Raw genomic sequence first — 27214 nt, forward strand, 5'->3', positions numbered from 1 at the left:
GGAGCAAGGCACTCAGAAGAGGTTTGTGTGAACTCTCTAAGAGGGAGTCGCGGAAGGCAGCAGGAGGAGAAGCCTGGTGTGGGGCTGTACCTCCCCGCAGGTAGCAACTAAGCTGTAGCCTCTCACCTCCACAGCCCGTTGATGTGGCCACAAAAAGCTGAGGTCGAAGCCACCTGGGCCTGCCAGGAGCTGCAGGAGCCGAGCCTGTCCCTTCCCAGCTCTGGCTGAGGTGGAGCAGGAAGGCCATGCAAGCGTGAATGCAGCCTGTGGGGACACGAGCCTCCGAGCCTGCTCCTGGAGAGGGGAGTGTGCCCCGAGGACAGCCATGGAGAAAATGGCCAGGGTCACCACTGCCCTGGGGGGCAACGCCCTCACGGGACGGACCATGTTCTGCCACCTGGATGCCCCCGCCAATGCCATCAGCGTGTGCCGTGATGCTGCCCAGGTGGTGGTAGCTGGCCGCAACATCTTCAAGATCTACTCCATCGAGGAGGACCAGTTTGTGGAGAAGCTGAACCTCCGCGTTGGCCGCAAACCCTCCTTGAACTTCAGCTGTGCAGATGTGGTGTGGCACCAGATGGACGAGAACCTGCTGGCCACCGCTGCCACCAACGGCGTGGTCGTCACCTGGAACCTGGGCAAGCCATCCCGCAACAAGCAGGACCAGCTCTTCACAGAGCACAAGCGCACTGTCAACAAGGTCTGCTTCCACCCCACTGAGGTCTACATGCTCCTCAGTGGCTCCCAGGATGGCTACATGAAATGCTTTGACCTGCGCAAGAAGGACTCTGTCAGCACCTTCTCTGGTATGAACACAGGCTGTTGTTTGCCCTCTCCCCATGCCCAGGAGGAGGGTTTGCTCAGAGCATGATGTCCACAGCAGGCAGGGTGGGAGCTGAGAGGCATTTTGGTACTTTTTTTTTGCCACTCAGCAGTGGGCTAGGTCTGCACAGGAGGTGGAAGGTGGCCGCATTGCTCCCTGCTTCCCCTTCTTTCTGGGCCGGGGACCCCCATGGCTCTTCCAGTGGGGTTTTTAGCTTTGCTGGAGCTCTGTTCCACCAGATCTCAATTTCTGTCCCCACTCAGGCCAGTCGGAGAGTGTACGTGATGTCCAGTTCAGCATCCGGGACTACTTCACCTTTGCTGCCACCTTTGAAAATGGGAATGTGCAGCTGTGGGACATCCGCCGGCCAGACCGCTATGAGAGGATGTTCACGGCCCACAACGGGCCTGTCTTTTGCTGCGACTGGCACCCAGAGGACAGGTATGTGCAGGGCCAGACCCTGCCAGCCACCCAGCCTTGACAGAGACAAGGGAGACCCTAAAAACAGGGTTGGGACCTTGCCAGGGGAGGAATCAGAGTCTCTGATACCCTGGCCCCTTGTGTTAGGGGCTGGGCTATTGCTAGAAGATGAGAGCAATTATTGCTCTGAGGATTTGGGGGTGTGTTGGGGTGATTTGGTTTTGGTTTTTTGACAAATTGGGGGTTTCTGAGGCACTGGATTGCTAATGCTCAGGTGTAGCTAGCTGCTGTCTTGCCCCCTGTGTGAGGGCAGCATCTTGCTCCAGTGCTCAACTCGGGGAGGGCGCTGCACGGCTGCTCAGGGATGGGGCTTGCTTGTGTTTGATCCCATTTCCCTCCTGCCTTGCCCTGGGGGTGGTTGCAGTGTGTCTGGAAACAGCTGTTGTGGTGTGCGGGTCCCTCCTCACTCCCTGTCAGGCAGCGCTTCAACTCCTCACCAGACGAGACAGGCCCTGAAATACATTCAAACTGGCCTTTTTCCTCTTTGCTGTCCCTGGCAAGTGGAAAGCTGGAGGAGGGGGAACCAGTCTGGCTGGGAGCCCTTCAGATGAGTGTGGCTCTAAGGATGCAGGGGACAGGAAGGAGGGGTGTTGCCTGACCTGGTTATTGGAGAGCGGAGGCATTACAGTAGCACGTGGGAGGATGTGATTGCAGCCCAGCTACTTCCCCTTGGCGTGGATGTGGTCACATCTGTGCTGTGAGTGTTTCTGTGCTGGGGTGGGAAAGGAGAGGTGAACGGGCAGGGGTCCTGGTGTCTCACCATCTTCCTCCCCTCTTCTCCCAGGGGCTGGCTGGCAACAGGCGGCCGGGATAAGATGGTGAAGGTGTGGGACATGAACACCACGCGGGCGAAGGAGATTTACTGCGTGCAGACCATTGCCTCCGTGGCCCGGGTGAAGTGGCGCCCGGAGTGCAAGCACCACATTGCCACCTGCTCCATGATGGTGGACCACAACATCTACGTTTGGGACGTGCGGCGTCCCTTCATCCCCTCCGCCATGTTCGAGGAGCACAAGGACGTCACCACAGGCATTGTGTGGCGTCACCTCCACGACCCCTATTTCCTCCTGTCAGGCTCGAAGGACAGCACCCTCTACCAGCACATCTTCAAGGACGCCAGCCAGCCCATTGACCGGGCTAACCCTGAGGGGCTGTGCTACAGCCTTTATGGAGACCTGGCCTTTGCTGCCAAAGAGAGCCTCATCTCCTCCGACTCCAACCGCAAGCCCTACATCGGGGACCGGCGTCACCCCATCTTCTTCAAGCGTAAGCTGGACCCCACGGAGCAGTTTGAGTACATCTCCTCCTCCAGCGCCCTCAGCGTCTTTGAGTCGGATGTGGAGAGTGGCAGCATGGACTGGTTCGTGCACACCGCCAAGCAGTACGCGCTGGCTGGCCGGCCCCTGGCCGAGCTCTGCGACCACAACGCCAAGGTGGCCAAGGGCTTGGACCGCAACCAGGTGAGGCCGAGGCTGGAGAGCTGCAGCGCAGAGCTGGGCCAGTGCCGAGGTTGGAAGGTCCTGTCAGGATGAGGCCCACCACCCAAGCTGGATGGCAGTTTTCCATCCAACTGTGGCCTCTGGCTGTCCCCAGAATCTGTACCTCTGCCTGGCACCAAACCCAGAATCACAGAATCATCAAGGTTGGAAAAGACCTTGAAGCTCCTCCAGTCCAACCATGAACCTCACCCTGACTGTTCCCAACTCCACCAGATCTCTCAGCACTGGGTCATCCTGACTCTTCAGCCCCTCCAGGGATGGGGACTCCCCCCCTGCCCTGGGCAGCCCATTCCAACGCCCAACAGCCCCTTCTGCAAAGAAATGCTTCCTAATATCGAGTCTAACCCTGCCCTGGCGCAGCTGGAGGTCATTCCCTCTGTCCTATTGCTCATTACTTGATTCAAGAGACTCATCCCCAGTTCCCTGCACCCTCCTTTATGCTCTACAACATCCCTCCCAACAACCCAGGGAGTTGTAGAGGGCCATGAGGTCTCCCCTCAGCCTCCTCCAGACTAAACCCCCCCAAGTTCCCTCAGCTGTTCCCCATCATACCTGTGCTCCAGACCCAGCTTGTACTGCTGTTGCCTACAGCAAGGACAGATCATTGCCCAGAAGCCTGACCCCCACCGAGAGCCTGCCCAGCTCTCTAGATTGGCCTGGCAAAGTCTGACCGCAGCTGTGTCTCATGCAGGTGGCTCAAACGTGGACGATGCTGCGAATTATCTATTCCAGCCTCGGCACCGTGTCGTCCACTAACCTCAACCACAGCATGGGGAAAGGCAGCACTGCCCTCCCACTCATGAACAGGTAAGGGGTGGCAGGGAATGACACGATGGCTGGGGAGCGGGAGAGCAGAGACGGCTCCTCGGCTGGGCCGGAGTCACGGGGTGGGAGCAGGATGGCTCTCCCCCAGCCTCAGGCCGTGCTGGCTTGCAGGTTGGCATTGTTTGAACGCAGCTGTTTTCTGTGTGGCTGTGAAAAGCAAGTGGCCAGCCTGGCCTTGAGCTGTGCAGCCTTGTATGCTGCTCCCTTCCCTCCTTAAAACAAAGTTTGGAGCTGTGGTAGGGTGTGGGGCTGATACTATCTTTGTAGTTATTTAATTAGTGACTGTGACCAAGGGCTGGGATGGAGAACCCCTGTCTCACTGTGGAGAGGTCGTCTTCTGCTTTTGAAAGGGAGAGGACAGCCCAGCTCTGCGAGCAGCTTGCTGGGGTGGAGAGTCCCGTCATGGGCTGATGAAGCAGGAAAACTTGTTTTTCCTCTTCCCAATAACATATAAAAGCAAGGGGTGAGGACTCCAATTATCTGTCAGATCTTGCAGGGCTGGGTTCTCAGGGTGACTGGCAAATTCTCAAATAACATCAAAGAAAACTCTCCTTGACCAGGCTCTACATCCAGACAGGTCACTGTCTGCTGCTGACTTAAACAGCAGGCAGCAAGCTGAAGAGCTTGGCTCTGCTTCAACCCCATTTCTTTCCTTTTCCATCTTAGTGAAGCCTGAGAGCAGTGATGCATAACAAACAGCAAAGCACCGTGTAGTGAGGCAGCTCCTGTTTACCTGCCTCTGAGGTGAAGGTAAATATTAAGACATGGAGTCAAGAGCCAGCACTCAGCTCTGAAATCCTGTAGAAGGACCTTTGCGGGCACCTTCGTGGTGCACGTGTAGAGATGCCAGGCTTAGAGAAAGGGCTGTGTTAACAACTGCAGTGTATCTTTAAATTACAAAGTGAGGACAGCTGACTATTGAGCTCTCGGGGAAAATCACCATATCTTGTGTTTCACTGTTCAAATTGCAACTGGAGACCTCTTTCCAGGCTGCTGGCTAGAACAGAAGCTGTAAACTTCTGTGACTATTAAATTTGGCTTCTTTCTCAGCTTTAACCTGAAGGACATCCCCTCTGGGCTGGGTAGTGAGTCGAGACTGGATCGCAGCAAAGGAGAAAGCCGCACAGAAAACATCCTCATGGATTCCTCCTCCACCCTGATCAACAATGAGGGTAATGTTTCTGGGGCAGCCCTGTGGCTCTTTCCTCCTCAGCAGTAGATGGCCCTGATATGGTATAAACTGGTAAATTTATCCTGTAAATTGGGGTGATTGGACCTGCTGCAGCCCCCAGGTGAAGTGTGCCAAGTCCAGGGATGTTGTGGAAGGACATTTTGCTGCCGTGACCCCCAGAGTGGTGGCTGTAGGTGCCAGTAATGTGACTGCGGTGGGGAGCTGAGCTGCCTGGCTCAGACGCAGCCTGGCTTGCTGGGGCAGGACATGAGGGATGTGGATCCAACGGTGTACCTGAGGGGGATGAGCTGATTTCTTTCTCTCTGGGCGAGCAGACAACGAGGAGACGGAGGGCAGTGATGTCCCTGCGGACTATCTGCTGGGAGATGTGGAAGCGGATGAGGACGACCTGTACATGATGGATCACGAGAACCCGCATGGTGAGCAAATGGCTGGTGCTAGGAGGTGTTGCCTGTCCCAGTCACATGGCTGGATTTTCTCCTGTCCTTCCCTACTCATTCCTGATCTGTCCTCACAGCTGAAGAGCAGGAATACAGCCTTCCCCAAGAAGCTTTCCCCCTGCGCCATGAAATCGTGGACAACCCGTCGGCCTTGGACCACCTGCAAGACAAGGCTGACTCCCCTCACGTCAGCGGCAACGAGGCCGAGACAGTGTCGCTGACACCCGTGGAGTCCTTCTCCCTCATCTCCATCTCCCACTCGCTCTATGAGAACCGCCTGCCCTCCGACTTCTTCAATCCCATCGTGCGGGACACGCTCCTCTTCTACGCCGAGCAGGGTGATGTGCAGACGGCTGTGTCTGTCCTCATCGTGCTGGGAGATCGCATCCGCAAGGAGATCGATGAGCAGACCCAGGTAGACCCCAGAAAGCCCCTTCCCGGCTGTGCCAGGACTGAACCCTCCCTTCAGGGCTAGTGCAGCAACCCCACGAGCTGCAGTAGGATGCCTTGGTGGGACCCAGAGGTGGTGTATCCCAACACCATGGGATCTCATTGGGCTCTGGGCACCTCCCTTCTCCTCCAGCCCCTGTCAGGCCTGCTCTAACCTGGGGTGGGCACCTCCAGGACCCCTGGTACCCAGCTGGCTGCTCTACCACAGTCCTGGCAGGGACCTGAAGGGTGTCTGCAGGGCCAGCATGGGGAAGCAGCCTTGGCCTGTTGGTTTGGGGAAGGACACCTCTTCTCCAGCCCCGCAGAGCAGTTCCTCCTCTGCAGGGATCTTGCCTTTGGGATGCAGGGCTGGGATCCCAAGGGGGTTGGAGGGGGGCGTTGAGGCTCAAGTGTCTGCGGCCATCCCCAGGAGCACTGGTACACGTCCTACATCGACCTGCTGCAGCGCTTCCAGCTCTGGAACATCTCCAACGAGGTGATCAAGCTGAGCACATGCCGTGCCATCAACTGCCTCAACCAGGCCTCCACCACCCTGCACGTCAACTGCAGCAACTGCAAGCGGCCCATGAGCAACAGGGGCTGGATCTGTGACAGGTGAGGGCAGTGCTGCAGGCAAGGAGCAGGCAGCAAGGTAGGGCACTGTGCTGTGGTCACCAAGAGGAGTCCCAAAGGGGCTGCAGGGGCAGGAGGATGGGGTTGGTGCCTGCCTCGGTCCTCCCTCGCTGTCCGCCCAAGGGCTCTCATGCTCACCCCCTTCTCTCTGGTGCAGGTGTCGGCAGTGTGCCAGCATGTGTGCCGTCTGTCACCACGTGGTCAAGGGGCTCTTTGTCTGGTGCCAGGGCTGCAGCCACGGTGGCCACCTCCAGCACATCATGAAGTGGCTGGAGACCAGCTCCCACTGCCCCGCCGGCTGCGGCCACCTCTGCGAGTACACCTGAGCCCCTCGCCGGCCGGGGAGACGGCAGGCAGCGGTGGGAAGGGCAGGCAGAGGTGGGTAGGGCAGGCAGGGCCTCCTCTCTGCCTGCCCTCCCCACACCTCCCTGCCTGTATTTATTTTTGTGTAAATAGGGGCCGGGCCTGGCACCCAGCCCCTGCTCACCCCTTTTGTACTGGATTAAAACAAAACAGAGCAGCTGAACTGCATCGTGCCTCTTGTCTGTGCTTAACGTGGCAGCAGCGGCCCCCGGGGAAGGTTCGGGCCTCCGGGGGGCGGAGCTCGGCCCCGGTTCCGCTCCCCGCCCGGGGAAGCTGTGGGCTCCACTTTGCCCGTGGCCCCTTTAAGCTCTGGCCCCTGCCGGCACCCGTAGCGCCGCGCCCAGCCAATAGCAGTGTGCGGCGGCCGCGCGGGCCGCGGTGCCTGCTGGGAAGCGTAGTCCGCCGGCGGCCCCGGTACCGGCCCCGCTCCCCGATGGCGGCAGCGCGGCGGCTGCTCTCGCTGCTCCTGCCGCTGGCCTGGGCTCGGCCCGGCGGCTGCTCCGACCCGCCGGGCGGCGGCTGGTAAGGGCGGGGGGGGCTCTCCCGGTGTCTGTGCCCGTGCCCGTCCCGGTGCCGAGCGGAGCCTACCGTTGCAGGCTGGCAGGCACGGTGCCGGAGGAGGAGCGATGCACCGTGGAGCGGGCCGACGCCTCCCTCACCTACTCCCTCTTCCTGCAGCGGTAGGGGTGGCCCCTGACGCCGGAGGGGTCCCGGGGCTGGGGGAGGGCCGCGGGCAGTCCCCGGTGTCCCGGGGAGGGACCCCGGGCGATCAGGAGCGCGGGCAGGTCCCGGGGGAAGGGGGTTGGGTGCGGCCGCCCGTGCGGGATCCCGCTACGGTGCTCTCCCCCAGGTTCGCCTTCTCCCGGCCGGTCATTCTCCGCGGGGTCACGGACAACTCGGTGAGTGCCGGGAGGGGGGGGACCGGGGAGGGGACACACCGGTGACCCCGGAATCGGCGGCGGCAGCAGCATCGCGGCCCACCCCCGTCCCGCTGTGCCCCCCCCCAGGCCTTCCGCGCCCTCTGCACCCGGGAGAAGCTGCTGGCGGCCTTCGGGGCCCGCCCGGTGCGGCTCAGCACGGCCAACACCTACTCCTACCGCAAAGGTGAGGGGGGGGGCGGGTTGCTGCGGCCCCTCCCGCGGCGGGCAGGGCCTGCCCAGGGGTATCGGCAAGACCCCCCAGCTCTCCCCGCCCGCAGTGGACGTGCCCTTCCAGGAGTACGTGGAGGAGCTACTGAAGCCGCAGGATCCGGCCCAGCTGGGCAGCGGTGGGTAGCGCTGTCCTGCTCTCTGCAGCCGGCGGCCCCCCATCCCCAACCCCGGCTTCATCCTCCCCCTCTGTCCCCCCTCCCCCCCCAGACACCCTCTACTTCTTCGGGGACAACAACTTCACAGAGTGGGGTCCCCTCTTCCAGCAGTATGTGCCCCCCCCGTTCCGCATCCCGGGCACCAGCCCTGCCTACAGCTTTGGGATCGCAGGTGGGTGCTGGCAGAGGTGGCAGGGGGTGCGGGCAGAGAGGAGGGGTGTCTCCCCAGCACCAACCCCGCCTCCTTCCGCAGGCTCTGGCTCCGGGGTTCCCTTTCACTGGCACGGCCCCGGTTACTCTGAGGTGATCTTTGGCAGGAAGGTGAGACTTGAGCCCTGGGGGGGGGGGGGGGGGGGGGGGGGGGGGCAGGGGAAAGACCCCAATGGGTATCCCCCAAAGAAGCCCCGATGGGGCTGAGCCCGAGGGGCTGGAAGGGAAATAGGGGGCTGTGTGTGTCCCCTCCCCGGTGTCTTCCAGCGCTGGTTTCTGTACCCGCCGGATAAAACACCCCACTTCCACCCCAACGAGACGACACTGGCCTGGCTCCACCACACGTACCCCAGGCTGCCACCGGCCGAACGGCCGCTGGAGTGCACCCTCCGGCCTGGCGAGGTGAGTCCAGCCCGGCCTCTGCTAGCCCACGCGTCACCCTGTGTCTCTGCTCCCCTGGGGAGGTGGAAGGGACCCCCCGCAGCCCAGCCAGCACCCCTGCGGCTGCTGAAGGACGTAGGGTGTAGCCCCCAGGGAGCCCGTGGGACACCACCACCCCCCACCACTATCTCCCGGCAGGTCCTGTACTTCCCCGACCGCTGGTGGCACGCCACACTCAACCTGGACACCAGTGTCTTCATCTCCACCTTCCTGGGGTAGAGCCGGGGAGGCCGAGGACGTGCCCCCCCCACCCCAAATGGGGGCAGCAGCTCCAGCTCCTGCCCCTGCCTGGGAAGGGCAGTGCCAGCAGCCCCCCACTCAACTCCTGGTGTCGGGACCAAGTGCCTGAAGTTCTGGATTTTACTGGTATTTTCCCTCCTCTTCGGATTAAAGTTGTTCTGTTGTATCGCTTGGTGTCTTGTGCCATCCCTCCTGCCACCAGAGTGCAGGCAGGGGCTAAGCCCCAGCCCCCGTGGGCAGGCTGGGTCATGGCGTGACCTCCTCAGGGGATGGCACCGCTCCCCAAGCCAGGACCCTGCCTGCCCCCTGCAGAGATCGCCACCGTGAACCACTCCAGCTCTTTTTTCCACATTTATTGCTGAAATTTTTTTTTATTTTTGTATTTATTTTTTTTAATTGACATTGGCAAACTTTCAGAGGGCGCTCAAAGCCAGGCAGGCTGTCAGCCGACCAAAATGCTGGAGTCTGTCGGATGCAGAGTTGTTGGTTTTGTAGGGCTTTTTTCAAAGAGATTTCATTAAAAGGAAAAATTTTAACCCGGGCAGTTGTTCACAGGGAACCACAGTCCCAGCAGGCAAGGGGAGGCATAAACCAGCCCCTTCCAGCCCAGGGGCAGTTGTTTCCCAGGAAAAGCCAGAGGGCGAGTCAGCATCTGCAGAAGGAACGTGGGTCTCCCACCCTGGCAAGTGACTATTTACAGGGAAGAGGAGGACCCGACCCTGGCCAGGCAGGAGGTGGAAGAAGGAAATAACTATGTACATGGGGAGGGCACTGGGCCCGACCAGCACCAGGCGCTCATCCCGGCAAGCTCCTCGCAGCACCTCCCTGGAGCAGGATGTGATCTTTGGGGATTGTCAGCTGCCATAGCCAAGGGGGAACCTGCTGGTCTGGACGATGAAGATGCTGGTGCAACCTTCCAGGCCACCACCACCAGCCAGCCTTCTCCAAAGCGCCAGGCAGGTCTTCCTCCAAGTGCTGTGGTCCGCGAGGAGCTGGTGGAGAGGGGAGCCCGGGGAGCCTTTGTGCCCGCCCAGGCGCTGCGGCTCCTCGGGAAGGGGAGATGGCGATGTGCCCTTTCCCAGCGCTGCTGCTGGGTCTCTGGGCACCTGGAGCGGAGGGGGAACAGCCGGAGAGCGAGTAAGGCATGGTGCCAGCCCAGCGAGAGCCGTCTGTGCCATCTAGGGGGGGGACCTGGACGGACCAGCGCTGCCCCCTCGGCCCCTCAGTAATCCTCCACCCAGCCGTTCTCTGAGATGAACGCGTCTATCACCTCCTTCATGGCGAGGTTGGGGATCAGCTGGTCTTGGGTCAGGGGACTCCGCGTCACCGGATCGAAATGACCCACGCGCTGCAAGGGAGGAGACGGCCACCAACCGGTTACTCCACGTGCCTGGCCTCGGCCCCGGGGCACAGGCAGCTGTGAGGCCAGGGCCCTGCCTGCATCTCTGCCGGCATCCGGCACAGCAGCCAGGCATCCGTGCGCCTGATGGCGGGAGGAAAGGAGGCGGAGGGAGAGCCCCTTCGGAAGGTGCCTCCCAGCAGGTTAAGAGCGGGTCAAGGCACAAGATCCCTGCCAACAGCCGCCTCCGCTTCAGGCAGGGCCTGGCAGCACCCACTGCCTTCCTGCCTGCCCCGGCACCTCCGCAGGGAGCTGCCCGGGCAGGTACCTGGGACCAAGCCCAAGGAGGCTTTTGAGCCCGCAGCTGGGCAGACAGCTGCATTCACACCCAGGCAGGGCAGGCAGGAGACAGGCAGAGGAGGACTGGGTGGAAGCCCCCACTGCCCATGGCCCGGCAGTACCTGCAGATGTTCCTCAATGTCCTTCCTGTCATAGGTGATGCCGCTGGGCGTGATGCAAGGCTCTCTCATCAGCTCAAAACTGATCTTCCCACATAGGTAGTCAGGGATGTCCCGTTTCTGGCTCGAGAGAAGCAAAGCTGGGTCAGGAGGGGCTGGGTGAGCCCAGCATAAAAAAAAAAAAAAAAAAAAAAAAAAGAGGGCGAGGAGGTGGCACCAGCTGGAGGAGAAGCAGGGAAGAGGGCAGAGGTGGCAGCACGGGCTGAAGCAGGTTTATGGTGAGCAACTCTAGACAGGGAGAGACGGGAGCACACACCAGGGCACACTCACCTTCCTCTTCTCATCCACTTGAGAGAAGAGCTCGTCCATGTCTGCCAGGTATTTGTCCTGAAAGAAAAGGCCTTGAGGATGAGGGGGACCTGGTGTATGTGGGCTACAGGTCCCCAGGGAGGGAGCCCTGAAACCTCCCACCCCAGGGCTGGTGTGGCAGGCAGAGCCAAGGCTGCAGGTCCTCGGTGGCCCCTCTGCCTTCACAGCCCCCAGCTGGCGGTTGCCTGGCTCCAGGCTGAACTGCGTGGCAGGAGTGATCCAGCTTAAAAATAACCTTCCTTTGTGGAGCTATTTTTATCCCAGGATTAGTCCTCTGCACCGGGCCAGCACCCAGACCCACATGTGGCCAAGAGCCGTTGGCATTGCACGGCCCTCAGAGAACAACAGGCACAGCAGCTGGGGGACAGCAAATAGGCGTCACAAGAGGTGACAGAGCAGGAGCAGCTGTCATGGGGGGGACACAAAAGCCCTGCAACAGCAGCTCGAGCCATGAAATGAAGGCTGAGAAGCTGTGCTCTGCCCCGTGGGCTCCTGGCTTTCCCCTGCACAGCTGCAACCCCACGGCTTCCTCGGCTGCAGCAGCACATGGGGATGGGACGAGGAAGCCCCAGCTTGTCTCCCAGCCACCGTGAGCAGCCCCAGCCCCCCCACTCACATGTTTGGCCTCGATGCTGGCCAGCTGAACTCGGCTCCGGCTCTCATCCGCGTTTTCTTCCTGCTGAGTCTTTCGGCACTCAGCCAGCTCCCTAGGACAGAGCAGGGAGATGAGAAGCAGTGGAGGGACACGAGCACTCCCTTCCCTGCTGCTGCTGCTCGAGTTGCGGGGCTCCCACTGCACCTCCACGAAGGCACAGGCACCACACACAGAGCTGTGACAGCTTCATGGCACTAAAAAAGCCTTTATGGGTGCTGCTGCTGCCCTGTTACCTCTCCTTCTCCGCCATGATCAGCTTGGTCAGGTAGGAGTGCAGCTCATTCTCCTGGTTGATCCGCTTCTCCTCGATGCTGTTCCAGCGTTTCTTCTTGGCGATGCGCAGCGCGCTGGGGATGTCGTCTCCAAAATTCAGCCGCTGTTCCTTGGCGAGGTTATAGGCTGGGGAGGAAAAGCATCTCAGAGCCAGCACTGGCTTCCTTCTACTCATCCCTGGCCCTCTCCTGGTGGACAGGCTGGGGGGAACACCGGCATCGTGCCCGCTCACCTCTCTGCAGGTTGGCGATGGCCTCGTCGTAGTTCTCCATCTCCATCTGGCACTGGCCCAGGAAGAAGTGAGCCTTCACGGACTGGCCGTCCAGCTCCAGGGCTCTCTTGCAGTCGGCCAGTGCCTTGTCGTGCTGCTGCATCTTCAGGTAGCAGAGGGCTCGGTTGGTGTAGTAGACGGCCACCAAGGGGTTGCGGTTCTGCAAGATGAGACCCGTGCTGTGGCGGGTGATGGCAACCACCTGCTCCCCACTGCGGGCTGGCAGGGACAGGGCATGGTGACAACTGGGTGACTTGGTGAGCCGGCTGCACAGCATCGTCACCCTGACAAGAGCCATGAGTGCTGGCTCGGGCTTGCGCCCCATAGGGACTTGCTGGGATGGATGGGGGACAAGCTGGAGCCAGTCTCCATGGGGCAGCCTGTGTCCCAGCTCCGGGGGGGGGGGGGAGCAACCCCCCTAGACGAGGCACTGGAGCCCTCCACCCCAGGGTGTCTCTGCCTCACCAAAGCCAGCCTGGGGATGTGGTGGGGTGGGACAGGCCCAGGGTGGGGGCACCCTGGCAGGGGGTGGGCACGGGAGGATCCCGCTCAGAGCGTGGTGGCGGGACAGGCCGGGCTGGGGGCATGTCCAAGCCCAGGGGGACCTTGGCTAGACCAGGCCAGGGGCGGAGGGGGGGCTCAAGCCCAGCGAGGGGATCCATGCCCAGGGGCGTGTCTAGGACCGGAGAGGGTGGTCTAGGCCAGGGGGGTCCTGTCCCGGGGAGTGGCACAGTGTCCAAACCTCGGGGGGGTCCCGTCCCGGGGGTGTCCGGGCCAGGCCCGGGGAGGGGGAGCCGAGGCCAGTTATGCCCGGCGGTGGGGGGTCGGGGGGGGGAGGTGGAAGGGGGGGGGGGGGGTGTCCCGTCCCAGGGATCGATCCCAGCCCGGGGTGGGGGTGCCGTTGGGACTCACGATGGCGCGGCCGTAGCAGGCGGCGGCCTCGGGATACTTGCGGCCGCCGAAGAGCCGGTTTCCCTGCTCCTTGTGCTCCTGCGCGCTGTGGCTCTTCTCAGGGCTGCCGCCCCCCGCGCCCCCCGCTCCCGGCCCCGCCGCCCCGGGCCCCGCCGCGCCGCCCTCCCGCTCCTCCTTCCCCTTCATGGCGCCGCCCGGCCCGGCCCGGCCCGGCCCGCTGGGGCCGGCGGCTCCGCTGGCTCCGGCCGCGCACTGCGACAGCCGCCACCGCCGCCACCCCCGCCGCCGCCGCTTCCGGGGCGGGGCCTGGGCGGGGGCGGGGCCTGGGGCGGAGGGGCGGTGTCTATGAGTGAGGGGCGGGGCCAAGGGGCGGGTGGGTGATATTTGTAGGGCTGGCGATGGGGGTGCGGGGGGGGCGATGGGGAGAGTAGGGGTCTGATGGCGGGAGGGTGGGGTTGATGGGGGCTGTGGGGCTCCATGAGCGGGTGGGGAGTGAGGAGGCGCGGGGGGTGCAGAGAGGGGGTGGGAGAAGGGAGCGAGGGGCCAGAGGTGGGTGCGCTGAGGCACGGGGGGATTGGGGGGGACTTCAGTGCCCAGCCCGTGCTGCAGCCACCCCCATGTCACACACAGTGTTCCCCCGCGCCCCCCCCCCCCCCCGGGGGCAGCCCCCCCATTCCCCCCCATCCCTCACTGAATCATCAGGGACCCAGCAGGGATGAGGGTAGGGCACGCCCGGACACCCCCAACCCCCCCCATTCCCCCACCCCACAGAGACACAGCCCCCCAGCAGTGTGCAAAATATTTATTTATACTCCAAAAAAGGTCGGGGGTCGGGGGTCGGAGCGGGGCCCCCCCCCCCGTGTCCCCATCCCGGGGCGAGCCCCCCGCCCCGGGGAGGGCAACTGGCAGCAAAGCGGGGGGGGGCAGGGCACGGGGAGGGGGGGCTGCGCCGCCGAGGGCACTGCTGAAATGAGTTGTGCCTGTCTCAGCTGATTCGCCTTCCTGCTGGGCTCTCCCCATATTACTCTTCTTTTTTCTCTCTTTCTTTTATTTATATTTATTTTGGCATAGAAAAATAAATCGTTCCTATTTTGGCACCAGTCCTTTGAAAGTGCAGGTCCTGGAGGGTCAACGAGTCGGCCCCCACCCCGGAAAAGGGGTACAGGAACAAGCCGGGGGGGCCCCCCCCTCGACTCCGTCCCGGGGGGCACAGCCCGAGCCCTGCGGGCACCCCAGGAGTGTTAGTGATACCGGGGCAGGGCTGAAGCATCCTTGGGGGGGTCGAGGGCGGGCACAGCGGGGCGGGGGGATTTGCCAGGGTACATTCGGGGCCGGGGGGGGACGGGACGCAGCCCATGGGGTGGGGGGGGGCACAGCGCGCTCGCTAGCACCGAGGGGTCAGGCGGGCAGGGGGGTGGCCTGTCCCCATGTCACGCGCGGGGATCCCTCCCTCCCCTCCACCGGGCTTGGCCAGCGATAGGGAAAAAAAAAAAAAAAAAAAAAAAAGACAAAACAACGAAAAAACAGGCGGTGAGGTGGGTTATGGCGGGGGGGGGATCTGTGCCCCCAGCAGGTCGTAGGCAAAGATGTTCCAGAAGACGGCGAAGAGGAGGAAGGTGCCGTAGGAGAGGAGCAGGACCCACCAGCCGCACTGGTCCTGCAGGCTCTCCTCGTAGCTGCGCAGGATGGTCAGCCCCATGCTGATGCCCACGATGGCCCCCGCCAGGTGCGCCATGAAGCTGGGCTGCGGGCCCGAGGCCGGCAGCGGCGGGGAGAAGCGGAGCCAGACGGCGCGACCCACCTCCGAGCTCACTGCGGGAGGCAGCGCCGGGAGCGCTCAGTCCCCCCTCTACTCACACCACCCACCCCAAAATGGGCACCTCGGGGTGGGGGCGCGGCCGAGTTACTCACTGCACACCAGCGCCAGCACCATCCGCAGCAGCTTGTAGGGGCAGCGCATCCCGGCCCAGTTCTGCGGGCAGACGGATGGAAGGACGGATGGACGGGTGGACGATGGGCAGGCACCGGGGAGGGGGCTTGCGCGGGGGCCCCCAGCCCTGGCTCCGTGGAGCCCCCCAGGTCCCCATTCCTTCCCCCCCCACCCCACGATGCCACCCCGGGGGCTCCCCCCGGTGATGGTGCCCACCCCATGATGCCACCCCACAGCATCCCCCCCAGTGTCACACTAGGCTGCCACCCTACAATGCCATCCCCCTCCCGATGTCATGCCATGCTGCCCACACTACGATGACACCCAGTGTCACCTCCCCCATAGCATCCCCCCCATGATGTCACACCATGCTGCCCACCCCCCCATGCCCCCCCCGGTGCCGGGGGTGCTGACCATGACGACGTTGGCAAGGTGGGCCGAGCAGAGAGCGTAGACACCCCCTGATCCCCCCACCAGGGGGGCCCGCATGTCCGTGATGGAGACGGTGAGGGAGCCTGCGGGCATGGGCAGGTCTCAGCATGGGGCCTTGCCCCTCATAGCATTAATTAATTACAGTCCACATTAATTAATTATAGGCTGCTTTGCCCCCCCAGCCCCCTGGGGCAAGCAGTGCTGGCAGCACAGGGTGGTACCCAGTGGTCAAGACCAAGCAGCAAGCATAACCCCGCATCCCCATCGAACTCGGGGTGCATCTCCCCGTACCCTCCCCGGGGCTGGTGACGGGGACCGAGGGGGACATGCCCCCCCTCCACTGCACACGCACCCACCTGCCAGGACGCCGGCCAGGTAGAGGAAACTGATGCGCAGGATGCCGTGCACCATCTCCAGGGGCACCCCAATCATCAGCTGCAGGAGAGCGTTGAACCCCAGCTGCTCCAGCCTGCCCAGGCACAGGAGGGGACACTCAGGCCACGCAGCCCGTGGTGTGTCCCCCCCACCTTGGTGTTCGCTCCCCCCAGCAGAGACATACCCCACGTGCATGAACATGTAGGTGAGGAAGCGCCAGGCGCGTGCCCGGTGCCCGGGGTGGTAGACGAGGGGGCTCTTCATGTACTCGGGGTGGTAGGTCTGCAGCACCCACTTGTTCAGCCGGGCCCCGTAGCAGAGGAACACGATGATCTGCACCAAACCCCACGGTTGTCACCCCCAGCACTGCTGAGCGCCCCCCCATCCCTCTGTCCTGGGACAGGGTCACCCGCCCCTCTGCCCCAGGTCTGAGCCCCCATGGCCACCAGGACGTCACAACTGGGGTCACCCATCCCCACTGCCCTCGGTCTGAACCCCCATACGGGCACAAGGACCTCACAGCTGGGGTCACCCATCCCTCTGCCCTCCTCCATGGCCATTGGCATCTCACAGCCGGAGTCACTCATCCCTTCACCCCTGATCTGAGCCCCTCTGTAGGCACCAGGACATCACAACCAGGGTGACCCATCCCACCCCAGGTCTGAGCCCCTCAAGGGCACCGGGACCAGCCTGGGCACCAGCCAGCCACATGCCCGTGCCCCGTACCTGGGTGAGGGTGACGGCTGCCATGAAGACGGGGGGGGGACACGTGCGGTGCTGGTAGAAGTACCAGCGCCGGTCCATCTCGCAGGGCAGGATCTCATAGGCCACGTAGCGGACGAAGCGCTTGTAGAAGCCCAGGCCGGTCTCATCGAGCAGCACATCGCGGGGCAGGGCTCGCTGCCCGTTGGCGATGGCGCGTTTGAAGCTGCTCGAGCGCTTGCTGCTGATCTGCGGAGAGAGGCCGTGCCCGCGGGGGCCGCAGGGGCAGCTTGGGCCAGTGGGCTTGTGGCCACCCCCCTGCCCATTGCCACCACCCCATGCCAGAGTGCAGTGGGACCAGCCGGACAAGCCACCCCAAGGCCGTGCCATCATCCCATGCCAGAGGAATCCCTGGGGACCACCGTTGTCTGCCCCCCTCCCCAGGGGCACAGGGAGGTGCCCAGTGCCCACCCCAGGCTGGCACCCAGCTGCTCGCCCCCATCCCCGCAGCCCCTCAGCACTGACCAGGTCTACCAGCTCCTGATAGCAGACCTGCCCCTCGTCGTTGCCCTGTGCCAGGGCCACCAGCATGTCCAGCTTGGCGGGGTCCAGGGGCAGCTCATGGCTGTGCACGAGGCTGGCGAATGTCTCCACCCCGATGAATCCGGTGTTTTCGGGGTCCAGCTGTGGGGGACAGCACAGGGCATCGCTGGGACGCCAGGGCTGCAACTCCTTAATCAGCTGGGGAGAATGTCTGGTGCCCCTCACCCCGGCCTCAAGCCTGGTAGTATCATGTGCGGCTCCATGACACCAGCCCCCGCCTCCGCGAGGGAGGCTACAACCCACAGCCACCCTGTACCCCGCACTGGGTGGGTGCCTGGTGCCATGTGGGTGCCCTGTGCCGTGGGGGTGCCCCGTGCTGTGCAGGCGTCCCCGTCCCCGTCTCCCCACGGCGCAGCCAACACTCTCCCACTCAGTTATTTCCCGCCGCCAGCAGCCTGCCAGCCAGGAAGCCACAGAGCTAAACACACGCGCAGCCCTGGCACCAGCCTCCTCCTCCTCCTCCTCCTCCTCCTCCTCCTCCTCCTCCCATGTCCCCTCACCACCGGGCGCTGGGCTCCACCACACTGGGCACCCTGTGCCGGGGCACCCTGCACCATCCCCGGGGCTCCCAGCACTGACCGGGCACCCTGAGCCTTCCAGGGGCACCTGGTGTGGTCCCACTCCTGGAGACGAGGAGCCCGGCGTGGCACAAGGAGGATGGAGACGTGGAGAGGGCACCGGTGGCTGGAGCTCAGCTCGAGCCCTGCCGAGGGTGGCCAGGACCCTGCACCCCACAGAATCGCCCTGCAAATAGTGTTGGGTTTGCTCCGTTTTTCTGCGGGGAATGACATCCAGGAGAGGGAACATCCTCGTGGGACGGGCAGGAGAGGAAGTGCTGGGGGGCATGGGATCGTATCCCCACCCCGACGTGCACCCCATTCCTCTGCCCCGGCAGGGAACAGCCAAAGCCTCTTTCCCAAGGGGGCTCTGCCTGCCCGGAGCCTCTGCCAGGGGCAGACACGGGTGCAGGGTGGGGAGTGGGGTGCAGGGTGCAGGATGTGGGGTGCAGGCAGTGCTTGCATCCTCATAGCAGTCACCAGCCCATGGGAGCAGCCCCAGCTGTCGGGGTGGGGGAGCACCCCAGAGCCCCTCGTTCCCCACATGCCGCCCCACAGGTGCCACGTGTGTGTGCCACGCTGGGACCTGGCACACACTGTCCCCACGCGCTGGCACATGCCGAGCTCACTGGCCCCGAGAGCCCTGGCATCACCCAGGAAGCTCCTCTCTGCTTTTGGGGTGCATCTCCCACCACCCCAACTCCTCTGGCCCGCTACAGCCTCCCGGGGGGGGGCCTGGTCCCCCAGCCCCCCAGCCCCTCGGCCCTGCTGGGCTCTCCCAAGTCCCGCTTACTCCTGGGGAAGATGCTGCTCAGCCCCGAAGGGCTCGGACACGCACGGAGCCCCCACGCCCAAGGGTGGGGTGACACGCGGGGCAGCACCGCAGCTCCCGGGCCGGGGAGGCTGGGGGACCCGGCCAAGGTCACAGAGCCAGCTGGGGGCAAGGGGGGGCCGTTAATATTCCTGACCCCTAATAATTTCCCTGCCCATCCCCAGGGGAGAGCTGCCAGCTTGGCCCGGGGTGGGTGGGGACGGAGGGACGAGGCGGCCGAGCGCCGCGGGAGCTGCTCGGGGCCGAGCACTGGGGTGCAGCCGGTGGTAACGCACCGGGGCCCGATCCTGCCAGCGGAGCGGAGCCCAGCGCGACGCAGCGGTAACGCTCCACGGCCTGATCCTGCAGTCAGGTCATGGGGCTGGATGCAGCCCCCCGCGAAGGCGTGCGAGCCCCGACTTCACTGGGGTGGCCAAACCCCACGGCAGCCCCGGCAACTCGGGGTCCCATCCTGCACCCCAGAGCTGGGGCTCGGCCCCACCGCAGGCGTTGGGGCTCGGCTGCCCAGCACCCCTCGTCCTTGAGCATGCACCCGGCAGGATCCGGCCCGGGGCAGAGTGGGGAGTGCCGGGGCAAGGAGGAGGCCACAAGTGAGCTGAGTTGCGCGGTCTCAGCGGCGCAAGGGGGATCTGGGTCCCCCGGGGCAGTGATGGGGGGCACCGGGGGGTGCTCAGCGGAGGCGACGGGCGCGGTAGTCGCCCTGGGCGGGCAGCACTGCCCGGTGCCTGCCAGACCCGCGGGCAGCGCTGCCCGCTGCGCGGCAGCCGTGCCCAGTGCATGCGAGCATCCCCCCCGGTAGCGATGCCCGGTGCCCGGCGGCCCCCCCCGGAGCGGATCCCCGTGCCCGCTCGCTCCCCCCCACCCTCCCCCGGCAGCGCTGCCCCGTGCCCCCCCCACCCCCGGCTCTCACCTGCTCCTGGATGAGCTGGAGCAGGGAGCTCCTGTCCATGCACCCGGCGGGAGGCGGGCTCCGCCGCTCCCCCGCGCCCGGGGCCGGCGAGCCGGGCAGGGGAGCGGCGCGGGCGGCGGGGGCGGCGGGGGGGGCGGCTCTCCCCGCCAGCCCCGCGTTGCGGCGGGCCCGGGAGCGAGCTGCGAGCGGCGGCGCCGGGAGCCGCCGATGGCAGCGGGGCGGCGGCGGCGGCGGGGGCGGGAGCGGAGCCGAGCGGAGCCGCCCCCGCCGCAGCGCACGGCGCAGCGCCCCCCCCGCCGGGAACCGGGAACCGGGACCCGCCCCGCTCCGCCCCGCCGGCAGCCCCGGTCCCGCGCCCCGAGACACGGCACGGGGAGGGAGCCGGCACCGGGCACCGGCAGCCCGGGACGGTACCGCGTCCCTGGACAGCTACGTGCATCCCGGGAGGGGGCCCCGCAGCCCGGTACGGTGCCCCCATCCCAGCGCCGGTACTCTGATCCTGCTACAGTATGTGCACCCCGGCACTGGTACCCACATCCCAGTACTGATGCACAAACCCCAGTATGGTACCGGCATCCCGGTACAAGTATCTGCATCCTGGTATGGGAACCCCCAAGCCAGATACTGATATCCACATCCCAACATGGTACCTGTACCTTGGTGTGGTACCTGCATCCCAGTATGGGTACCAACATCCCAGTACAGATACCTGCATCCCAATATGGGTACCAGCATCCCAGTACAGGTATCTGCATCCCAGTACAGGTACCAGCACGACAGTATGGGTACCAGCATCCCAGTACAGGTACCAGCACAGGTGGCCGCAGCCTTTACCGCTGTCCTGACCCCGGCACCCCAGGCCAGCGCAGGGCTGGGCACGTCCCCCACGGCACCGGGCACATGGTGCCTCCAGCACCAGCCCCTGCCCCAGCACGGAGCCGGCTGAGCAGCCTGGCACCGGCTCCCCTTGAACTTGCTCAGCGGCCCCGGGGCCTGCCCTGCTGCCCCCAGAGCCCCATGAGCCCTGCCCTGTGGGTGGTGTATCCCCACTCCCCTGGGCCCCAGCTCAGCCCCACTGCGAGTGCCAGGGCTTTGCAGCTCTGCCATGGCACGGGGCTGTCCCTCGCCAGCCTGGCACTGCCGTGGCACGGGCTGCCCGGGGGACAGAGGGGCTGGAGGCAGCGGGCGGGGGGCTGTGCTGGCGGCGGTGCCGGATGGCACAGGACAGGCAGAGACGCTGGGCAGCGGGCAGTGCCCAGGCTCCTTCCTCAGGGACTGCGTGTGGCCGTGGTGAGCTCCCCCAGCCCTGCCATGTGCATCCCCTGGCCCACGCCTGCCCCGGCACAGCCTGCGCAGCTCTGGTACTATTAATACACATCACGGCATGTGGGCCTGCTGCTCCCACGGGGCCCAGCCTGGTTTGGACTCACCAGGGAGCACCGTGTGTCCCGTCCACCTTGGCATCGCCTCCCCTGCCCTGCGTGGCAGTACCAGCCGTGCTCCCTCCCTGCCCTGGCACCCCAGCAGCCCTGGTTTGCTATGGCAGGTCTCCTCTCCCCCCCAGCAGCCCGAAGAGACCCCCTCACACACAGGGAAGCAGTCTGGTCCCATCCAGCCTCAGAGGAGAGGCCCTGTCGAGGCGCTGGGAAAAGCCTTTTCCCCACCTGCACCTGTATTCCCGGTGCCCAGTGCCCGCAGCTGAGCCTGCAGAGACAGAAACAGCCGAGGGGAAAGCTGCCACGGGGAAACAGGAGCAAGCAGGAGAGGCAGCACAGCCCTAGGAGCTGCGGGGGGAGGTGGCTGCAGGGAAGCCCCCAACCCCACACGGGGATGGGCACACAGAGCCCAGCAGGGCTAAGGGGCTGGAGACCACAGTCCCCCCAGGGGGGCTGTAGCGAGCCAGTGGAGTTGGGGTGGCAGGAGATGCACCCCAAAAGCAGAGAGGGGCTACCTGGCTGCTGCCAGGGCTCTTGGGGCCAGTGAGCTCAGCACGTGGGGATGGTGTGTGCCAAGTCCGAGCGTGGCACATGCACATGGCACCTGTGGAGTGGCACGTAGGGGATGGGGGGCACTGGGGTGTTCCCCCACCCCATGGGGGCTACTGCCACCACCTGTGAGACCCTGCCAGAGCAACACAGGGACCCACCACCACCTTCCCCACCTCTCCCCGCTGGCTGGCACTTGTTGCAGAGGTATCCATGTCCTCAAGCACCAAGGAGCCCCACACCTTGTCCCCCTAAATCCCTGTAACTGTCCCCAAACAGGGCGGGCAGCCTAGGCCCTTGGGGTCCTCTCACTCACAGCGCAGCCAAGGGAGGCCCCAGGCTTTGCAAAGCCCCGGCAGAGATGTGGGTCCTGCTCCCCAGGAGACGTAGGACATGGTGTGCAAGCAGAAGGTGTGTAAAAATTTATTTTGTTGTAGAGAACAAACCTCCTAAAAAGGTATGGCTTTGCCAGACACAGACCAGTTCCGGGAGTGAGGTCACACCACCGGATGCGGGCATGGCTAGCAGAGCCGTGCACGGTGGGCTCGAGCACGGAGAAGGGATACAGAAACACCAGGGATGGGGCCCTGGCAGTGGCACGAAGCACGGCCAGCAGCGAGCGGGGTGGCAGCGGGTGCCAGACTGGCAGAGAGGCTGCGGCATAGGCAGGGACCCCCCGGACGGCTGGCACTGGGGACCGGGCACCGGCAGGATGGGGGCACCACCCTGGGACTGCCCCTGTAAGAAATAGATGCTGGCTGCCACCCAGCGACTTCTCAACCCCTCACTGGCTCCAGGCCACAATAAAAAGTTTAAATAGACAAAACATACAGAAAAGCACCTCCAGCTGTTACCTCGGTGCTGCCCCACCAGCTGCCTGCAAAGAAACCTACCCTGAGTGTGCTCGAAAAGCTGAAGACTGGTGGCACTGGAAGGGTGGGAGCCCAAGGGACAGGTGGAAGCCAAGTGCAGGGGCCAGCACAGGCTGGCCTCGCTCTTTGGGACTCAGGAGACAGGGACGCTGTGGGACTCTGGCCCCAGATCTGTGCTGAGCTGAAGTCACAGCAGCTGCCCAGCAGCAAACATCAGCTCGGGTGTGGGCAGGAGGCAGGCGAGGAAAGAGCTTCCAGTTGTAGAAGGAGATGCAACACCCAGAGCCCTGCAGGCTGGGCCAGCCTCAGTGTGGCCAGAGCTCCGTGGAGGGGACAGCAGGACCAGGCCATGTGCCAGCGTGGCACCAGCTCAGCAATGGCACTGCCAGGAGAGGACTGCAGCCTGCCCTGGGGAGCGCAGCAGGCACCCAACCCCCTCGCAGCCCTCCCCAGCATACCAGGGCTCCTGGGGCCCTGCAAATACTGGTGGCCATGAATACTGGTGGCCAGGGCAGGGCTGGGGAGGGATGGGACATGCAGCTGGGCAGGGGAGAAGGGCAGATGGGCTGAGAGGCTGGAATGCTGCAGGACTCCAAGTCTTTTTGAGCAGAAACGAGAGAGGAGCATGGGACAAGTCCCGGGTATCACTCCCTCCCCTCTCGCATCCCAAGCCTGGGGGCTGCAGCCACAGCATTCCAGCAGGAGGGGCCAGGAGTGTCCCCAGAACACAGGGGCTTGCGGGGTGTAAGCACCTGGCCCTCTACCACTTCCATTCCCGCTGGCAGAGGGAAACAGGGCCGGGGCTGGAGGTGTGCCCCAGGGGGCTGAAGCCATGAGCCCATTTGACAGCTCTGCTGCTGCTGCTGGGGGCGTCAGAGGCTCTGGAACTGTTGTCCCCCCCAGATTGAAGGCACCAGCACAACCCTCTGGGGAAGGGATGTACCCAGCCTAACAGATACTGAAACACTCATGTTTGAGCTTAAAAACAAACGTTAAAAAAAACCCCAAACAGAATAAAAAGAAGAGGGTGATCCTCCAGCTGCTGGCAGAGCTCCCCATGCAGAGCTACCTGGCTCTGGCTGCCGTGGCTGGGCAGGCGCCACACGGGCCAGGAGGCTGCGGAGGCCGTTAGGTGAGGCTGGCCAGTGTCGGGGGGGTCTATCCTGCTGGTGCTGGGAAGTCCTGTTTCACTGGTCCTGCAATCCAGGCTGGGGGGAAGGGAGGACTTCCCAGCAGGGACCAGCTTGAGGCAGGGCCCCTCACTGGGGCGTCACTGGGGATGGGGAGGCTGGTGTCACGGGGAGGACGGGGTGGAGAGAGACTCTCATTTGTTCTTGGCTAGCACACGGTACAGCGTGAACCCTACCAGAGCAGTCACCGCAGCCCCCAGGGCCACCCGGAGCCAGAAGGATGCAGCTCCCAGCTCCACGGCATTCAAGTGGCTGCAAGGAAAGAGAGAAGAGGCCAGTGAGCAAGGTGCACAGAGACGGCTGTCCAAACACCAACTCCCCGACAGCCCAGAGTGCTTCCACCTCAAGCAGGGAGGCTGGGGTGTCCCTTGGGGACAGAGGGTGAGCACGGCACAGCTCCAGGCCGGGGGATAGAGCCCAGGTGAAGGCAGCACCAAGAGGCCCCCCCCGGCCCCGCAAGCCAGAGTACTCGCTGCCCAGCATCACCATCAAGCCCAATGAAGGCACCCCGCCCTGCTGGGGGGATGGACGTGGCTTTACCCTCCCATGGTCTGGAAATAGCACACCTAAATAATTAGTACAAGAAGGAGGTATGTATCTGCCTTTCTAGGTCAAGCTGCTTTTACAACTCCAAGTGCACAGAGACCCAGAAGCGGATGCAGGCGGAGATGCCAGCACAGCCACTGACACCGACCCAAGCACAGCGAGGGAAGGGGCCCAGTCCTGCCCGAGCGTACACATTCCCTTCCTAAACACGTGCTGTCCTGCATCAATGTGCTCCTCTCCGAGGAGAAAAGACGTATCCATTATTCATTCTCCACTAAATCAGGGGAAAACAGCCAATCCCTGGTCCTCCATTACGCCGTTATTTATTTATACCACATACCCTAAGATATATTAAGAATATTTAAATTTTAATACTGCAGAGGGAAAAAAAAGTGTCAGCTCTAAAAATAAAGTTGTTTATTGAAAAGAAGCTAGAGGGAAAACCACTCACTAGTAATCCCATCCTGTCTTCCAATGCACCCACACATTCTCCCCAGGAGAGCTCTGCCCCCACTGTTGCGCCTACCCCCAGCTTTCAGCCCCCTCAGCCCCTCGGGCAGAGCGATGCCACACACAGACACATCCTCCTCCCCAAACCTCCCCTCACCATCAGCGCCCAGCCTGGCTGCCCGTTACCCAGCTCCTTTTGGGGTGCAGTTCCTTCCCAAGGGAAGCTGTGTGAACAGAGGTCTCGCTTCACTGACCTCTTTTTCAGTCTGATCCACCTCATCAGGAGAAAATAGCTGCCACCCCCTCTCTGCGGGCCTCGGCAAACTAGGCTGGCTACTCCAGCATTTTTTATCTTAGGCTTCAGAAATAAAAACTCCTGTGGCAGGATCTATCTAATAAATCTGTCAGAGATATGCATAAGGCAGAAGAGAGCCGAGTCCCCTCTGCCCTCTCTGAGCAGGGACAGAAGTGGCCCTTTTGTTTCAATTACTTGTACGAGCAGATGACAGCAAGAGCTAGTGAGAAACCAAACCAAAAGCAACGCAGTGGAGGCAGGGTTCAGACACAGTCCCCCTCCCCAAGCTCTGCTCCCAGCCAAGAGCCCCCTGCGTGGAAGGATACTAACGGGAAGGTGGCAGCGGTGGCCAGCTTGGTGTAGATTGTGGTGCTGGGCGGACCCTGGCTGTGGCAGGAGAAGAGGAAGGGCGGTGGGAGGCAGTGCTTGTAGCAGAACTCGGCGGGGGAGAGCCCGGGCTGCTGACTCGCTTCTGGCAGGTCTGTCTTGGAGGCCACAAAGACGCAGGGGATCTGGCTGTCCATGTAGTGTTGCTGCAGACACAGGGAGAAGTCCCAGTGAGGGGTAAGGGCCCAAACCCCGGGAGACATGGGACTGCCACTCAAAGACTGAAGTCCCACAGGGCTCCTGTCAGCTACCTTATAAATACTGGCACAGTAGCTGAAGGATTTGGGGTCACTCGGGTCATAGATGAAGCAGGCAACATCGCAGGCTGCATCCGACGGCTTCACGAACTTCGTGTCAGTGCTGACCTCATACAGCTGGGGTAGGAGGGGAAAGGATGTGTGGCACAGCACCGTCTCAAGATCAGCTGTTTCTCACACCTACGCAAGGCTGTGCTGGTGTGACCACAGCCACAGCACAGCACAGGGGTGCCAGGATGGCCACAGCCCAGCCCTGCTGCAAGCCCGACACAGCAGCAGTTCCCTCCTCTCCCTGACTTACTATAAGGTACTTTTCCTGACCGTTGACCTGCACCGTGTTGATCGTGTAGAGGGATGGTTCTCCTGGGTTCTCCCTTTGGGCCTGCCACCGATGAAAAGACCATCTCAGACAGCAGGGAGCAAGAGCAGTACTTTGGGGAGAGAGAGAATTTCACACTGCCCCAAGCCCCTGCGGTGTAACAGCCACTTGGAAGCCAGCTGGCACCTGCCACAAACACAGGGCTGTTCGTAACAGGGAAAGTCAGCGTCACCTTGGTGAGATCGGGGAGATACGGCTGCCCGGGAAAGGCACAGCCCCTCCAGCTCCTCACGACAAGGAGAAGGAGCGGGTGCGCTGCCTTAGGCAAAACTAAGGACACGAGAGCCACAGCAGCCAGCACCGCTGGCACGGAGCGGGGCGAGAGGCCCTTTGCTGGGACACTGGGCCCAGCCGTGGGCAGGTCACGCAGCAGATCGCTCCACAGCCTCAGGGCTCTGCCTCCTGCTCCGCCGGGACGCCCTGCCGCAGCGCGGCCAGGGAGGGGAGCAGCCACTCACCGCGAGGCTCCTGCCGAGGAAGGCCTGCAGGAAGGCGGACTTGCCTGCACCCCTGGCTCCCAGCACCTTGCAGAGGAAAACGTTTCTCTGGGTCTGGCCTTTCTCCAGGTCAATCCTTTTCTCCCGGGTCACTGGCAGGAGAGAAGCTAGATGAGGAAGAGGAGGGACCCGAGCCGTGACAGGAGGGGAGGGCATGGCGGTACCCGTGAGGGCTTGTGTCTGGGAGTCCTGCTCCGAGAGGATGGGGTAGCCCAGGTAGCCCAGGCACTCCAGGCAGTGCTGCACATCCAGGTATGCCACGAGCCTGAAGAGACAGAGAGCATCGGGAAGCCGACGAGGTCAGCAAGGGCTAGGCGACACGGCTAAAGGCAGGGGAGAGGGACTGAGCTTACGTCCACTGGCAGAGGAATCCATGCAGGGAAAGCAGGCCTTTATCAGTGGTGCATACCGTGTTGTAGAGCTCGGGGCCCCAGGGCACGCAGGGGAAGACGCTGAAGAAGTTCTGCAGCTCTGTGGGTGACAGGGCTCCATCCTGGTCCTGCTGAAACAAAGGGGTCAGCAGCTGAGGCGGGACACAACCCCTGGGCACATCAGCAGCTCTCTGCAGCCACACCAAGCAGTATCGGGCTCCAGAAAGGGTCCCTGGCACACAAACCACCCTGCTCGCTGCTGCAGAATGACCCAGGCATGCTTTCAATAGCAGAAATCAACTGGAAGCAAGTCCAGGGCTGTGTGAGCATGCGAAGAGCCTGTGCCCCAGGGACTGCCATCACTGCCCAAGACAGGCCGATTCTGCTCTGCGATCGTTGCAATCCCCCATGGCCCCCGGGGGCACATCAGCATCTGAGTAACTAGTCCCAGCAGGTGCATGCGGATCCAATACATCCCCTTCTCCC

At 63.3% G+C, this 27214-nt stretch overlaps 5 protein-coding genes across 20 annotated transcripts in view; 2 read left to right on the forward strand and 3 right to left on the reverse strand.

Moving 5' to 3' along the window:
• Window positions 1-325: 325 nt before the first annotated feature.
• Window positions 326-6841, forward strand: WDR24 (WD repeat domain 24). Its single transcript, XM_074919122.1, has 9 exons — window positions 326-806; window positions 1087-1264; window positions 2088-2763; window positions 3494-3609; window positions 4678-4799; window positions 5134-5238; window positions 5337-5674; window positions 6119-6303; window positions 6479-6841. The coding sequence occupies exons 1-9, from the start codon at window positions 326-328 to the stop codon at window positions 6645-6647; spliced, it is 2370 nt and encodes a 789-aa protein (XP_074775223.1). The 3' UTR covers window positions 6648-6841.
• A 232-nt stretch (window positions 6842-7073) lies between these two features.
• Window positions 7074-9047, forward strand: JMJD8 (jumonji domain containing 8). Of its 4 annotated transcripts, XM_074919427.1 has the most exons (9): window positions 7074-7206; window positions 7281-7364; window positions 7535-7583; window positions 7692-7788; window positions 7883-7951; window positions 8043-8162; window positions 8244-8311; window positions 8468-8602; window positions 8780-9047. In XM_074919427.1, exons 1-9 carry the CDS (start codon window positions 7118-7120, stop codon window positions 8858-8860), a joined length of 792 nt encoding a protein of 263 aa, XP_074775528.1. In that variant the 5' UTR covers window positions 7074-7117; the 3' UTR covers window positions 8861-9047. The 4 variants fall into 4 exon arrangements, with proteins under 4 accessions (XP_074775528.1, XP_074775531.1, XP_074775529.1 ...); XM_074919430.1 differs by lacking the exon at window positions 7883-7951; XM_074919428.1 differs by lacking the exon at window positions 7535-7583 and having other exon boundaries at window positions 7867-7951.
• A 174-nt stretch (window positions 9048-9221) lies between these two features.
• On the reverse strand, window positions 9222-13359 carry STUB1 (STIP1 homology and U-box containing protein 1). Its single transcript, XM_074919432.1, has 7 exons — window positions 13159-13359; window positions 12208-12406; window positions 11936-12101; window positions 11664-11754; window positions 11009-11065; window positions 10682-10798; window positions 9222-10229 (listed from the first exon to the last, which is right to left on the reverse strand). The coding sequence occupies exons 1-7, from the start codon at window positions 13342-13344 to the stop codon at window positions 10104-10106; spliced, it is 942 nt and encodes a 313-aa protein (XP_074775533.1). The 5' UTR covers window positions 13345-13359; the 3' UTR covers window positions 9222-10103.
• Window positions 13360-14681: 1322 nt separating this feature from the next.
• On the reverse strand, window positions 14682-19629 carry RHBDL1 (rhomboid like 1). Of its 5 annotated transcripts, none has more exons than XM_074919266.1 (9): window positions 19500-19629; window positions 17807-17944; window positions 17123-17281; window positions 16622-16846; window positions 16080-16228; window positions 15877-15989; window positions 15503-15603; window positions 15070-15130; window positions 14682-14970 (listed from the first exon to the last, which is right to left on the reverse strand). In XM_074919266.1, the coding sequence occupies exons 1-9, from the start codon at window positions 19536-19538 to the stop codon at window positions 14699-14701; spliced, it is 1257 nt and encodes a 418-aa protein (XP_074775367.1). In that variant the 5' UTR covers window positions 19539-19629; the 3' UTR covers window positions 14682-14698. The 5 variants fall into 5 exon arrangements, with proteins under 5 accessions (XP_074775367.1, XP_074775368.1, XP_074775366.1 ...); XM_074919267.1 differs by having other exon boundaries at window positions 17150-17281; window positions 17780-17944; XM_074919265.1 differs by having other exon boundaries at window positions 17780-17944.
• Window positions 19630-21891: 2262 nt separating this feature from the next.
• LOC141966649 (mitochondrial Rho GTPase 2) overlaps window positions 21892-27214 on the reverse strand; it is a 45752-nt gene continuing 40429 nt past the window's right edge. For 5 of the 9 annotated variants that reach the window (XM_074919612.1, XM_074919613.1, XM_074919615.1 and 2 more), the window contains 7 exons: window positions 26711-26856; window positions 26522-26622; window positions 26319-26449; window positions 25783-25863; window positions 25476-25598; window positions 25168-25370; window positions 21892-23798 (listed from right to left, as the gene is read on the reverse strand). In XM_074919612.1, coding sequence (XP_074775713.1) covers window positions 23681-23798; window positions 25168-25370; window positions 25476-25598; window positions 25783-25863; window positions 26319-26449; window positions 26522-26622; window positions 26711-26856 — 903 coding nt within the window. In that variant the 3' untranslated portion in view covers window positions 21892-23680. The remainder of the gene's footprint in view (window positions 23799-25167; window positions 25371-25475; window positions 25599-25782; window positions 25864-26318; window positions 26450-26521; window positions 26623-26710; window positions 26857-27214) is intronic. The other 4 variants (XM_074919618.1, XM_074919616.1, XM_074919617.1 and 1 more) reach the window with 1 other exon arrangement.

This window comes from Athene noctua, chromosome 15 (genome assembly GCF_965140245.1).
Source record: "Athene noctua chromosome 15, bAthNoc1.hap1.1, whole genome shotgun sequence".
NCBI classification, from domain to species: domain Eukaryota; kingdom Metazoa; phylum Chordata; class Aves; order Strigiformes; family Strigidae; genus Athene; species Athene noctua.